Source organism: Mustela lutreola, chromosome 3 (assembly GCF_030435805.1).
Source record: "Mustela lutreola isolate mMusLut2 chromosome 3, mMusLut2.pri, whole genome shotgun sequence".
NCBI lineage: Eukaryota > Metazoa > Chordata > Mammalia > Carnivora > Mustelidae > Mustela > Mustela lutreola.
The window spans coordinates 64,225,818-64,241,880 of NC_081292.1; the positions used below are offsets into that span (position 1 = coordinate 64,225,818).

General features: G+C 33.6%; 1 protein-coding gene across 2 annotated transcripts in view; it reads right to left on the minus strand.

Moving 5' to 3' along the window:
• C3H8orf34 (chromosome 3 C8orf34 homolog) overlaps positions 1 to 16,063 on the minus strand; it is a 376,732-nt gene that overhangs the window by 7,824 nt on the left and 352,845 nt on the right. For both annotated transcript variants that reach the window (XM_059166266.1, XM_059166265.1), the window contains exon 11: positions 14,353 to 14,446. In XM_059166266.1, coding sequence (XP_059022249.1) covers positions 14,353 to 14,446 — 94 coding nt within the window. The remainder of the gene's footprint in view (positions 1 to 14,352; positions 14,447 to 16,063) is intronic.

Here is a 16,063-nt window from a genome sequence, read left to right on the forward strand (position 1 = left end):
CATGTGTTTCTATATAAGCCTTAAAATGTAAATGACTCATAGTAGGCTTTAAGGAGAAACAGAATGATAAAATTCTAATTACTCAAATAGACTTTATAATTCTATTTTATGTTAGCCTATGTGACAATTTTTATAATTCATTATCAAATCATATATCCATTAGAGAATATACCAACTGTCTCAGTGAAAAGATTTATTATGCCACATTTTTGAGGTTCTGTGCTTAGAACTCCTCTTCTATCTTTATATGCCTTCTTTATTATGCCTACACAACTAGTTTCTTCAGCTACAATGCCTATCTTCAGGCCAGGATTTCCTGTCAGATCCTAGTAACAAATATATTTCGGCTTTTATTCCACCTTTTAGAAGACTATGCCGGTCAACTTTCAGTCTAGCTCAGACAGCGGAAATATAACATCATCTGGAGGAAAGAGTTTCTTCTTTGATTTTTTTTTTCCTTTAGTGTGAGGTAGATAAGAACTTAAGTTTGAAATAAGAGGAAAGAAGAGAGTGAAATAATAAGGTAGGTTGGGATCAACGATGGTATGGCTGCAAGAACCCCAGTGAGTAGAAATGAGATGAAATCTTCCAGCCTGGGAGAATACATAAGAACAATGCATAAGATATTCATACCATCCATGAACCAGCCACGGGAGAGGTTACTCCTTTGGCCCCAAGGTAGGACTATAAAATCCTTCTCTTCTCTGCTAGTGCCAAGTCATTTTAGAAGCATCAAGCTGAATACAAAAGCCATAGAAAATTAAGAAAATCAGAAAAAGGAACTGTAGCTTCACAAGTCAAGACAGATTATTTCTGTTTAGCAAGTAAATAGCAAAAATTATCTGGCACAGAATCTTAAAGGAAAGCATTCTCTTTTATTCCCAAGAAGTTAATGTACCTCTGATAGTCAATTTCTGAGAACCAAGCAATTGTAGATGAACCTGTGTATCAACCCATTCTCTGCAATTTACTAGCCTGGGGAGCACAAGGATGGAGAAAGACCTTATGGTCTTCCAACTCCTTATTTTTTCCCACTCCATCATAACATCTAGAAAGAGAAAAGTAGCCTTCCACTGAGATAATTAAATCACACATGTGTATGCTCACAATAAAAAAGTGAGTCCATTAGTCAGTCACAGTAAGAACGTGCAAGTGTTTGGGAACAAATAATGTCATTTTAAAAAGAATCAGTAAAGGTAAGTAGAAAACCTAATAAGAAGCAAGAGACAAGTTCCGTGGTTTAGAAAATAAAATGTCCTCTTTCTTTCTTTCTGCTCAAGGAGAAACCATTTTATATGACATATGCTTAGCCAAAACTTAGAATTTACTAATATTTAGCAAGCATATACTATGTGTCTGGCACTATGGCACAAATTAAAGCAATGAAGAAGAAATGTTTTCTTAGTTTTTGGAAACTAAATGCAATTATCTGAAAATGTTCCGATTTTGCCCACATTTACTGAAATACATTGAAGTAAGAAATTTAATATCCAAGTTTGGTTGGGTAAGTTATTCAGCTAAAGCATCAGGGATCCATCAAAATAATAAGGTATTAAATGGTCAATATTGGGGAGAATAAGAAAATAAACAGAAATGAGCATGGAATTTGGGGATATGTTCCTCTAAAGGTATCCATCCATTATGGAAGAAAATCCTTAAAGGCTGACAACTTGCAAAAGATTCCTAGGGAGGGAGGACAAAAACTGGGGATCCAGGATTACTGAGGAAGATGATGCAGATTAATTTCCTAGGTTTGGGGTTGCTACTCTGAAGGGCCACACTATAAGAATAAGAGCAAAACAGAATAAAGCACCCTTTCAATGAATAAAGCCTACTTAAAATCTTCTCAACTTTGTGTTGAATTCAAATAATCTAAGATTGCCAGTACCCCAGAAACAAAGTAAAATCCTATCTGGAAGAAGATAACATAATTCTGGGCCACAAATTATCTTTGCAATTTTTCATATACAATTATACCTAATCCAAAATAAATAAACATGGTGACAGCATCATGTGATCAAAAATCAAGAAAAAAATGACAGAGAGGAGAAAGACTCACAAGGAATCAAATAATGGACTTAAACCCAGATTTCAAAATAAGTATGGATAATAAGAAATGAAAAACAATATTTAGAGTTTTTGGAAAGAACTAGAAATTATAAATCAATAAAAATGTTAAAATAAATACAGTATCTGAAATTTGAAAATAAGCATATGTGTTAAGCAGCAGATCTGATAGCACTGAAGAGAGAAATAATTAACTTGAGCATAGATCAGAATAAAACATCCACGATGATACACAGAAACAAACAAATGGAAAATGGAAGTGGGGCATATTTTTCATACAGTTGTAATGTTCAATATGGGTTAATTGCTGGCCATGGTAATTTTAAAACATAATCCCCAAAGTCTTTTACATTTTTCCCATCATTTGCTAGAACATGTCTTTTGACCTTGAATCTACAGCCTGTGACAACATAATCAACAAAATAAATCAGTTAATTAAAAAAAGAGACATCACTAAGGAACTGAAACACATTTTTCTAAACGTTATAAGAGTATATTTCCAATACTTTGTAAAAATGAATTCAAAAATTCTAATGAAATGTGAAAATCTCTGGAAAAATTAAGCTTACCAAAATTGTCATAAGAGAAAATAGAAAATCTGAGTAGTCACAGAGTTACTAAAGAAATTAAATTCATAGTTAAAATTTCTTCAAACGAAGAAATTTTGAAGTCATATAGCTCCACTACTGAATTCCTCTAATCATTAAAAAAGTAATTCAGTGTTACACAAACACTTCCAGAGAATCCATCAGGAAATACTCCCCAACACATTTTATGATGCTAGCTAATGTTGATTAGAATGCATAAAAAGGGAAATCTTTTGCCCAAATAAGCCCAAATAAGCCAACTGAATTATTAATATAGATATAAAAATCCTAATCAAACTTTTACCAACATCCTTATCAAGTTAGATTTATTGCAAAAGATAATACCAGCTTAATTTTCAAAACCTAACTCATGAAATTAATCATACTAACATAAGTGAGAAAATGTTTAAAAATTGATTGAAATGTTTGCTAAATTTTGACATTCATTCATGATTTAAAAAAAAAAAAGCTCAATGGATTCAGAATAGAAGAAATTTTTCTTAACCTAAAAAAAGTGTACACACACACACACACACACACACACACCCCTATAGCAAATATCATACATCATGATGCAAAATTGAAAGCTTTCCTTCTTAGGTCGGGAATGAGACCTAATGCTTTCATTTCCTTAGAACGTATATCCAGAAAAGGGCTTGCTGGAGCATATGGAAGTCTTATTTTTACTTTTTTGAGTCATACTGTTTTCCATAATGGGTAAACCAATTTACATTCCTACCAATAGTATACAGGGTTCTTTTTTTTCCACATCTTCACAAACTCTTATCTTTCTGATTAAAGCCATTCTAAAAAGTGTGAGGTTATATCTCACTATGGTTTTGTTTGTATTTCCCTGATAATTAGTGAAGCTGAGCACATCTTTGTGTACCTATTGGCCATTTGTATTTCTTCTGTGGAAAATGTCTATTAAGTTTATTTGTTCATATTTTAATTGGATTATTTGGGTTTTCTTATTGTTTTTGTTATTGAATTATATGTGTTTGTTATATATTTTGGCTATCAAATCCCGTATCAGATATAAGGTTTAACAAAAATTCTCCATAAGAATAAAAGGAAATTTCCTCAACCAAATTGTGGTCATTTATGAAACTCCCACAGATAGTATCATAATCAATGGAGAAAAGTGAAGGTTTTTCCTTTAAGATACAGTATAAAGCAAGTATGTCCATTCTTGCCACTTCTATTCAAAAGAGTACAGGAAGTGCTAGCAAAAAGAATCAGATAAGAAAAAGAAATAAAAGGCATCTGAATCAGAAAAGAGTCAATCATCATTGTTTGTAGATAGCATAATCTTATATATAGAAAACCTTAAAGACTCCATGCAAACACACACACACACACACACACCTGTTACAACTAATAAATAAATCTAGTAAAGTTACAGAATACAAAAGCAACATACAAAAATCAACGGTACTTCCGTATACTAAAATTGATCTATCTGAAAAGGAAATTTAAAAAAAAAGAACAATTCCATTTATAATACCTCAAAGGAATAAAATACTTAAGAATAAATTTAAGAAGATGAAATATCTGTACACTAAAACTATAAAACAGTAATAAAAGAAATTGAAGAAGGCAAAAATAAATGGACAGATACCCTATGCTGATGGATTGGAAGAATTAATATTGCTAAAATGGTCATACAAAATGATATACAGAGTCAATGCAAACTCTATAGAAATTCCAAAGGCATTTTTCACAGAAATAAAAAACAATTCTAAAATTCTTGTGGAACCACAAAAGACTCCTAATAGCCAAAGTAATCCTGTGAAAGAATAGAGCTGGAGGCATCACAGATCTTAATTTCAAATTATATTACAAAGTGATAATAATCAACAGTATAGTACTGACACAAAAAGGGACCAACAGAATAGTATAGGGAGTCCAAAAATAAACCCAAGCATATAGGGTCAGCTAGTTGTTTTTGGTTTTGTTTTAACATATAATGTATTATTTGTTTTATGGATATAGGTCTATGATTCATCCATCTTACACAATTCACAGCACTCCCTGTAGCACCTCCCCAATGTCCATCACCCAGCCACCCCATCCTCCCCACTCCCCTCCACTCCAGCAACCCTCAATTTGTTTCCTGAGATTAAGAGTCTCTTACACATTGTCTCCCTGTCTGGTTTCATCTTATTTCATTTTTCCCTCCCTTCCCCTATGATCCTCTGTCTTGTTTCTCAAACCCCTCATATCAGTGAGATCATATGAAATTTGTCTTTCTCTTATTGACTTATTTAGCTTAGCATAATATCCTCTAGTTCCATCCACGTCATTGCGAATGGCAAGATTTGGGGAGTTTTAATGGCTGCATAATATTCCATTATTATGTAACATGTAATTTATAATATATAATATATATATATATACCACAGAAACCACCATTACCTTGATCACAAAACCAGTCAAAAACCTCATCAAAAAGAAGAATTACAGACCAATATCCTTGATAAACATGGATACAAAAATTCTCACCAAAATACTAGCCAATAGGATCCAACAGTACATTAAAAGTATTATCCAACATGACCAAGTGGGATTTACTCCTGGGCTGCAAGGTTGGTTCAACATTCGCAAATCAATCAGTGTGATACAACACATTAATAAAAGAAAGAACACGGGGTCCCTGGGTGGCTCAGTGGGTTAAGCCACTGCCTTCAGCTCAGGTCATGATCCCAGGGTCCTGGGATCGAGTCCCGCATTGGGCTCTCTGTTTAGCAGGGAGCCTGCTTCTCCCCGCCCCCCGCCTGCCTCTCTGCCTACTTGTGATCTCTATCTGTCAAATAAATAAATAAAATCTTTAAAAAAATAAAATAAAATAAAGAACAAGAACAATATGATACTCTCAATAGATGCTCAAAAAGCATTCTATGAAGTACAGCATCCTTTTTTAATCAAAACTCTTCATAGTGTAGGGATAGAGGGTACATAATTCAATATCATAAAAGCCATCTATGAAAAGCCCACAACCAGTATCATTCTCAGTGGGAAAAAACTGAAAGCTTTTACCCTAAGGTCAGGAACATGGCAGGGATATCCATTATCACCACTGTTATTCAACATGGTACTAGAAGTCCAGCCTCAGCAATCAGACAACAAAAAGAAATAAAAGGCATCCTAATTGACAAAGAAGTCAAACTCTCACTCTTTGCAGATGATATGATTATTTCTATGGAAAACTCAAAGACTCCACCCTGAAACTGCTAGAATTCATACAGGAATTCAGTAAAGTATCAGGATATAAAATCAATGCACAGAAATCAGTTGCATTTCTATACACCAACAAGAAGACAGAAAAAAGAGAAATTAAGCAATAGATCCCATTTACAATTGCACCAAAAACCATAAGATATCTAGGTCAAGAAGTTTTTAATAAGAGTGCTAAGAATACATGGTGAGGAAAGGACACTCCCTTCAATAAACATTTCTGGGAAAACTGTGTATCCACATGCAAAAAAAACCAAAATTAGATCCTTATCTCACAATTTACACAAAAATCAACTCAAATGTTTTAAAAACTTAAATGTGAGACTAGAAACTATAAAACTCTTAGAAGAAAACAGGAGGAGGGGCACCTGGGTGGCTCAGCAGCCTCTGCCTTCAGTTCGGGTCATGGTCTCAGGGTCCTGGGATCAAGCCCCACTTTGGGCTCTCTGCTCAGCAGGGAGCCTGCTTCCCACCCTTCCCCTCAGCCTGCCTCTCTGCCTACTTGTGATCTCTCTCTGTGCCAAATAAATAAAATCTTAAAAAAAAAAGGAAAAGATAATAGGGAAAATTGTTTGACATTGGTCTTGGCAATGTTTTAGACATGGCAAAAGCTCAGGAAACAGAAGCAAGAATAAGTAAGTAGGACTGTATCAAACTAAAAAGCTTCTGCACAGCAAGAGGGAAAAAAAAAAAACAAAATATAAAAAGTAACCTCAAGTCTGGGAGACAACATTTGCAAACTATATTTCTGATAAGGGTTGTAATATAAAAATACATAAATCATGCATATTTTGAGACCTCTAAAATTCATTATGTTTTAATGAATTAAAATTATAAGCTTGAACTACATATATTTATTGATACCCAATAACAAAAGTTTTAAAAAGCACTTCAATAATGATTTATTTCTTCTCCTATAAGTTCAGCTGTATTATGATCCATGTTTGACTTCTTTGCCTAGTAAAGAACATAACTTCTAAAGAGCTATTTATTTATCTGTTTATTTATTTATTAATTACTACCTACAAGAGACTCATTTTAATTTATTTTTATTTTTTTACTTCAAGTTTTTATTTAAATTCCAGTTAGTTAATACACAGTGTAATATTAGTTTCAGAGTAGAATTTAGGATTCATCACTTACCTACAACATACATTGTTCATTACAAATGTCCTTCTTAATACCAATCATCCTTTTAACCCATCCCCTCCCCCACTTCCCTTCCAGCAACCCTGTTTGTTCTCTATAGTTCAGAGTCTATCTTCTAGCTTGCTTCCTCTCTTGTTTTTCTCCCTATGTTCATCTGTTTCATTTCTTAAATTCCACATACGAGTAAAATCAGACAGTATTTGCCATTCTCTGACTTATTTCACTTAGCATAATATACTCCAGCTTCATCCACATCATTGCAAATGGTGAGATTTCATTCTTTTTTATGGTTGAGTTATATTCCATTGCATACATATACCATCACTTTATTTTATAAGTCTTTTAAAAATAGCATGTCTTAGGGAGATGATGATTTCTGTTTGAAATAGCACTAAAGCACAGGTAGTTTTAAAATTAGTTTTCCTCTCATCAAGGTAAGAAATATGTAAAGGGCCAAACACTAGGTCTTCCTCATCATTTGTGTTAATGTTACCCCAAAGCTATGAATATGAATGTTGTCATCAGAGTTCCTCCCTATGTAAAGATTTCTCTACTGTTTATCAATTCACATTTTTTATCCTTATAATTTGCACCCCCTGTGTTCCATCATGACTTATCTTTCCAGACTTACTTCTCTCTGACTCCCTGCGTCTAGTGCTTTTCCCTAAAAGTATGAATTGTTAGTTCCCTGGGCATAACCAATGTTCTTCCTATGTTTGTATTCTTGCCCATGTGTTATTCTTAATCAGATGACATTCTTGTCCATCCTTGTACTTCAAAAGCTTACCCATCTCTTAGTTCAAACACCATTTCTTCATAAGATCTCTTCAATTACATGTTCCTACTGCCAACTTCATGTGATATTTCCTTCCTTTGGCTTCCTTAACATTCTATTTACCTCTTAAGAAATAGTATACCTTATGCTACAAATGCTTATGCACTTGTCTTTAACTTACTAGGGAAAAGAGATCATAACCTTTTTGTTGTTGCTGTTTTATGTATACCCCATGCCATAAAGCCCAACACAGAGCAGCTTCTCATTAATGTGTATTGAATTTTAAGATTCATAAACATGATTCTAAGGAGATTCTAAGGAGGTAAACTGGTCTATGGAGATATGACATATGGGAGAATCTTAACTAAAAAAGTCCTAGTTTGGGACACAAATGTCCAGGTCTGTTTAATTTGAGAAGGTGAATCAGGTCAATGTCACAAAACAAGTCACATAAAATTATGGAACCAGTTTGTCCGGTGTGAACATGCTGAAGTCCTTACAGTTACTGAAAATATACAGAACAAAATTCATGGAGAACAAATAGGTTTTACCTGGAGCCAGTCAATACATTCTTCTCATTTGTGAAAGATACATCCCATCTAATATAAGACTGCCTATAAACTAAATCTACCAAGGTTAGAGAATGAACTAGACTTCTCTTCATCTTGTTTTCATGATCATATCTTGTCATTTCAGGCTATACCTAGAGCAAATATAAGAATATTCCAAGACAAACAAAAAGTGTTTGGCAAAAGGATTAAAAACATGTGCTACTCATTTATAACTTTGATTTTTTTTAAATAACCAAAAATTGGACCATGTATCTCCATTTTCGGTTTTAAAGAATTCAACTCCATACAAGATTCTAATCCAAAGAATTCTGCATCACAAAAGAACTGTTCTATTGTTTAAATACAGCCCTCTCTGGTACTTGTTATGAAATATTCTGACTACTATTATTGCATATAATGAGGAAATGTCAATAAATAAAGCAGGTAAGCTTTCTATCTATTCTGAAGCATGTAACTTTATATATTGCAGAGCAATTTGACACATTTTACCATTTACACTTAGGAATAGTTTATTTGGTGAGATTAAGTTCTATATGTTATTAAATATTACCCTTTAATTTTTTTCTAGGAGGTTAGAAATCAATTGAACCATTCATAATATCAGGTTTTATCACAGACATGGGAAACATTTCAAAATAAGAATGCCACATGAATAATTCAGAGGCATTTGGCCTTTAGAAATTGCAAAAACTTGTTGAAAGCCAAAATAATTCTCTATAATCACTATTATAATGGAAAATTACATTTTGACATTAGTCTGTTTTGCTTGCAACAGATAATTAACAGTAATTATTAACTTATATTTATATTTATTGATTGAAGATAAATCCTTAAATATTTATGAAGAAAACAGATACCAAACATGCAAATGCTTAATTTATAGGATATATTGCCTGGTGTGAGTTCAGATGCCCTGAATTTTTTAGGAGAATCTTTAGAATTTTCTGAACACTCATAGAAGATTTAATATGAAAAGTGAGATTAAAAATCATCAAGATTTCTTTTGGTCTTCAAAAATAACCTGAAACAGGTTGCCAGAAGTTTTTGTCTTTTTTACATTTAGAGCTCATCTCTGTAGTTACTCTTGTTCTATTTTTATTATATTACTATTATTATTACTACTAATTATTCTTGGTTGTTTCCAAAGTGTGTATGTCTTTTCTCTACAAACATACATACTGTGTAGGATAATCCAGTTGACCTTTAAATAAGAACAAAACACTGAAGTCCCGTCTCACTTAGTTCCTGAGGTATATATTTCTAATCCCTATTTCTGATGCCACAACCCTAATATTAAACTCTGAGTTCCAAGTCTCATGAAGCCCTGATACCTATCTGCAATTGGCTATTAACTCATTTCAGTCTTTGTGTTATTATATGCTACTGCCTGTAACACATCCTCTTCTTCTCTCTCCTTTGATAGGGTGTTAGTACCTTGTCTTGGGCTTGGTAAAATAATCAGCTGTGGTACAGTAACACCATTGCCTCAAGCATTGTTCAAATACAAATTTGGGAGGCTACCTGGAAAAAAGTAAGGTGAGGTTAGATTAAGGAAAACAAAAGGCACATCACATCCTGAGTGCACAGGGGAGTCCTGTAGCCCCATTTACTGCCCCAAGCACTTTGGCTCTGAAGAGTGACAACATAAACCGTGTCACCCTGTGGTAATGGGAACAAAGAGAAGTCATAAATAAAGAATGAAGCACTAAGAGTAAACATCACTGGGCCCAGACAAGAACTCTTGATTCTACTCCTGGCATCTGCTACTAACTAGGTGACATGAACAAGCCTACAATCTCTTAGAGAATCAGCTTCATTAAATTAAGAGAATTGAGTTTGAGAGGATTGGATTAGATTAGCACTTCCTTAACTCCTAGAACATTTGTTCCTCTAGCAGTTAATAGGCATTCTGAAAACAGAAAATAAGCATTCTGCACAAAGAACTCAAGAGGCAAAAAATGCTGGACTATATAAAGTCCAGCAGATCTTGCTGCAGAACCACCCAGTGACTTCTAGAAAAGACTGTATAGCATGTTTTCAAGTAAACAATGGACAATAATTTCTCTCCTTTTAAGCCAAGATGATAATTACACTTGATGTATTCATTTAAATGTGTAGAACTCTTTTTGCTCCTCTTGAAAAGTTGTTGTATCATTAGTATATCTTACAAGAGATTCTCAAATACAATGATATGTATAAAGTCCCAAAACTTATTTTACTACAAAATTGTTTTAATAACTTATCATGAAATTAGGACTTAAGAAACAGATATTATCTTGTTCTACAGCCCATTATGAAGATATCATACTCCTCTTCAAACAAAGAGAAAACTAGGCTGATGAAATCAGGAAAAATAGGAGAGGAGAAGCACTTCTGGAATGTGGGTGTAGGGATGTCCAAAAATCTGTTCCTTTAAAAATCAATGAGAATATTAGCAAAAATAATTAGAGGCAACAGTTTTACATAGCAGGTGTCTGAGGCAGTGATACCAATTGGGGCAAACAAGGTTTACAAAAAAATAAATAAATAAAAATAAAAGAAAACCTCATGGATGAGATGCCCAAAAGAAGTTTTCAAAAGATATGATGAATCCCTGAGGATCTAGAAGTCCACCCATATGTATAGTACCATGCATCTGCTCAGGAAAAACCCAGAGCTTTATCAGCTATTTGTGTCCAGGTATATGTTGAACCTACTAACTGGAGAGTGTACATTCAATTTCATTCCACATTTATTCCTTAAAATTTCAGCCTTCTTTCTCCATTCTCACATTTTGCATCCAAATTTAACTTACAGATAGGAAAAGCAGCCTAGAGAAATTGGGTCCCAAATCTAATAACACTATGGAGACAATTCTGAAAACACAATCCTCTGATTCATTGGCCTTCTCATTCCAGTAGTTCTCAATCTTTAGAATAATCAAGGTTCACCTGAGGGGTTTATTGAAAATGCAGAATTCAGAGTCTCATGCAGATTCTGATTCAATAGGTCTGAATGAAACCAGGAATACAAGCATCAAACAGTATCCCAGGAGACTGAAATATCCGTAATATGAGTATTTAATGACTTCACAATATAACCTGAGAGATTACAAACAAACATACTCCTAACATGACCTTTTTAAAAATTGTGATTTATACTTTTAAACAAAAGCAGAATAAAGAAAAAAATCTACTTAATTAAGGGCTCTGCTTATCTTATTTACAATAAAAGTTTTTAAAGTTTCGCATTTAATGACTCAAGATATCTTTTCCTAAAAGGTGTCTTTTATAAAACTTATTTGAGCTGTCTTATTTTAAAGTGATGCAATAAGAAATATGCACTACTACAAAGATTCTCACATTATTTGGAAACTTTCTGCTATGATAATTTTGTCTCAGGAGAAATGAGAAAATTCTTCAAAATTACCTAGGTATAATTTATAGAAAGCTGCCTCAAGAAACAGGTGTTACTGTTGGAATGATGAATCTTGTCCTTTTCCTCACTCATAAATTTCTAATATACGAGCCTCTAGACTCTAAATCAGATGTTGGGTTCACATTTATTTATGTCATTAATTTTCTTTCACTGAGAAAATCAAGAGGTAGATGATCTATACATATCTTGCCAGCTGTTTTACACACTACATGCATTGAGTACAAGTATATGTAGAGATGCTAGTGACTCAGGGGCTTGCTCCATTTTACAATTGTCCCAGCACCTGAATGTTGGATGCTGTTCTTGAAAAATATTTGCATCTCTGTGTTATGAGCTTGGCTACAATACTAGCTAGCATTCCATTTCCAGATGGCTCTTATTACTACCTAATTATTTTTAAAACCTGATTTTATTTCAAACAGTTTACCATTGTCAAGGGTCACCTCCAAGTACAACATTGCTGAAATCAAATATTTTTGGTTCTAGGTCTATGGCTAGGAGAGTTCAATAATGGCCTCTTTTAGAGTGATTGATAGACCATATGGCAAAACCCATGGCTAAACTATAAATACAATATTAAAATTTTTAAAACTATACATAATTTTTATGACAATTAATCACAATTATTATTTATTTTATTTGTTTAAATTTCCAACTGTCTTGATAAATGAATTAGAAAGAATCAGAAAAATATATTCATTCATTATTCTGATGTTTATTGAGGTCTTATTGTATATGTCAATATATAAACAAATACCTTCTCTCAAAAACTGCGTCCTAGTGGAAGAGGAAATTATTGCAACTTATCAAAATCTTGTGAAAGTATATGCAGAAAGGTAATATGATTAGAGGACTAGGGTTAAAGAAAGTTAGGAATTTTTTTAAATCTCCTTTGCATTATTAAGCTATTTTTTGGACTTTAATATTTATTAGAGGCATTGGATTTAAGGGATCAAATAAGTCTAAATTTGCACATGGATTAAATACACTATTTTGATCTATTCTCTTCTTGCTTTTAAGGTTTAGTTCATTATAAGTTATAGCACACTCACAGAATTAACACACTGTGCATCCTATAAGGATGCTGTTTACCTCGACTTGCTCACTCTGGGTACCTATGGGTTGATTCTGATAGAGCAAAATTATATAAATTGTATTTATTGAATACACATATACATTACTTTGAAGGCTTTTTTTAAACACAAAATTTATGAAGGCTTCAAAAGAATTTGGTAAAAATGACTGAATCCAAAGTGTAGAATGAATGTTCATGTATATTTAAATGTGTGGAGAGTAAGGAGAGAGTATAAGAGAGTTTGCATTTGTTTTCATAAAAGTTTTGGGTCATTATTAATTCTTTCTTACTTGGGGGAGTCCCTTCTTTGTATCCCATGCTTTTCCTAGACCATTTTACTCAGGATCCCTTGCATTGAACATCTTTAAAATATTCTCTTTATTTTTGTACTTGCTTAAAGTACAGCTCACGTTGTGAGTCTTTTATCAGCTGTTGTCTGAAGAAGGAGTTGTTTCCCTCCAAGAAAATCTGTAAAATGTCACCAAGTTATTCTCCTTTTCTGAATGTGCCAGCCAAGTGACACATCAGCTCTATGCCTCCTCTTACCTGAGTGCTCTGCCTTTTGTCCCTCTCCTGGTTGTTGGCTTTGACCACATAAGCCTACAGCTATGGAAATGGGATAAGAATATTTTTAAATGCCTTTTAACCCAGGACAGCAATTTCCTGGATCCCCCTGGGTGAGGAATCATAATGTTAGCTGTGTAACATAGTAGGTATTCCTAGTAGCTATGGCTTAGGGGAATCTTCAATTAATCACTTCACACCAATTATCATGAGAGCTACTTTACCATTTACAATTTTTATTTCTCTCTGCAGGCTACTGCTGATTTAAAAAAGTAAATTTTGGTATGTTACTTTGTTATTTCTATACAGTCCAGACTCCAACCTGTCATCTGGTTTGCTGAGCCCACATATCTGACAATGTCAGTAAACCCCTGGGAAGCATGCACTGTGTCATGCCAAAGCAGAGTAATCCATCCTTTGTTATGATTATAATCTAAAGACTTAAATCAAGAGCCATATATTCTATTTCTCTCAAATACTATAATATAAATTTTTTTTGTGAGCTTGCAAGAGTTTCTATATTCATGCACTTATTCATTTAACCAATAGGAATAATTTCACATATAATAAATTATGAGATGATCCTCACATGCTTTAAAACTTATCACTGATCTTATTCCACAATATTTATAGCAGATTCATATTCCAAATGGACATTCTGTGCTGGTCTTCAGGAAGAATAATTCCTTCTTTTGAGGTGCTACCTACCTTCTTTCCAAAGTCAGTTTGCACCACAATGAAAACATGACTAAATCAAGATTTCACCTGAAGTAGAGCCTATCTTTACATGGTCTGTCTAAACAAGCCTGAATTTTTTGCAGGCGTTTAATGTTGTGAAAGGGAAATACCTTTGTTGTGAATTTCCTTTGGCTAAGAGCAATTTGTCAATAAATAGCTATGTCTACTCACGTTTATCTTGTTCTGCTTCGACTCCTTCACTTTCTGTGTCACTTGGCAAGATCCACGGCTGATGAACTACTTGCAATTGCTTTAAGGATTCATCCTACCAAAGAAAGAGTTCATTCTGGATTAAACTCTAGATGGATAGCATGAATACCAACATGGGGGAACACTTTAGTCTCTATGAATTACATGTCCAAAAAAAAAAAAATGAAGAAGAATAATTTCCTCACAACAGGGAAGAGTTATAAGTTTAAATCCATTTTCATGTCAAAGTCATGCCATAAACTCTGAACTCATTTTTTATATTCCCCTTTTAATAAGATTTAATGTCTTAATAAGAGGAAATATCTAGACTCTATTCCTTCCTGAATTAATATTTTTATGGAAATTGGCAAGCATGCCTAGAAATATAACAATGAAATATTCAACATAAAATTGCACAAAACGTGCCTGTTTGCTATCAAAGTTTCAAACTCCTTTTAATGAGAAAAAAAGATTAGTAGGATTTACAGAACATTCTCAACTTTACCTCTCAGTACTAATTTTACTGCCTTCTTCCTCTTCTCACTTCCTTATTTTTGTTAAGATATTTCTCATACTTCCTTCTTGCTCTATGCTTTCTGTCATTGCCCTAAAGCGGACCCTCATTCTCTCCCACCCTGACTGCAGTGATAGCCATCTATGATGTTCTCTAGCGTCAGGTTCCTTCCTAATTCTCCCCACCAGTTTCCTGCCAGAGTGGGCTTTTTAGATGCCATATAATGTACTTATTACCATTTCATGATCTTCCAGGGGCTTCATAATTCTCAGGATAAAATCTAAACTCAAGGTTCCTTATGATCCATACTTCTCTACCCCGATACACCACCACTTCCATCTCCATCCTCCTCAGCTAACACCTCCACTCCAGCTACAAGTTGGTCATTCTGTCTGACATGCCAAGATGTTTTCACATGCTATAATTCCTGCCTACATCTATTTATCTGTCTCAAACATGAACACACTTCTCCCAAGGTTTAGATGTCATCGCTACTGAAAGCCTTCCTTGCAGAAGACAGAATTACTGCTCTATTCCTTTATGTGGCTATTATGCCAACGTAATAGTTACTGCATAGTAATTGCCCTTTCATATTCTCTTGCTTCAAAAATAATGTGGATCATCCCTAAGGGCATGCGTAACTTTTGTCACCTCTAAATTTCAAATTTATTGAGCTATGATATAAGGAAATCTTTTCAAATATAATTTGAAAATTTTCAAATAAATCCAGTATGACCTGTCAATGTATTCCTTTGACGTCTCAAATCTATTGTCTTCCCCCTCTTTCAATAATCTTTTTCTCCAACTTGAGGTATTTTGTTCATTTTGTTCAGACAAATACTAACAAGATAAAAATAAGTGCCCACAACTCCTGATTTTCTAAGAAAGATGATATTACCAAGTATTGAATGTCCACTTTGCTTGAAACGATTCTTGCATGAGAAAAACATCCTATTTGCTATTCCTTGATTGTGACAGTTACCTCTGGAGATGTTTAGTTCCAATACAGAGTTTCAAAAAGTTACAACTTTTCAGTTATTTGGGAGGGGAATAGGAGATTGAATAGGTGAACCAGAGGGGATATTTAAAGGCAGTGAAAAAATTTTATATAATGGTAAATACAAAACACTAGCATTTGTCAAAATCTATAGAACTTCACACAACAGTGTAAAACTTAGT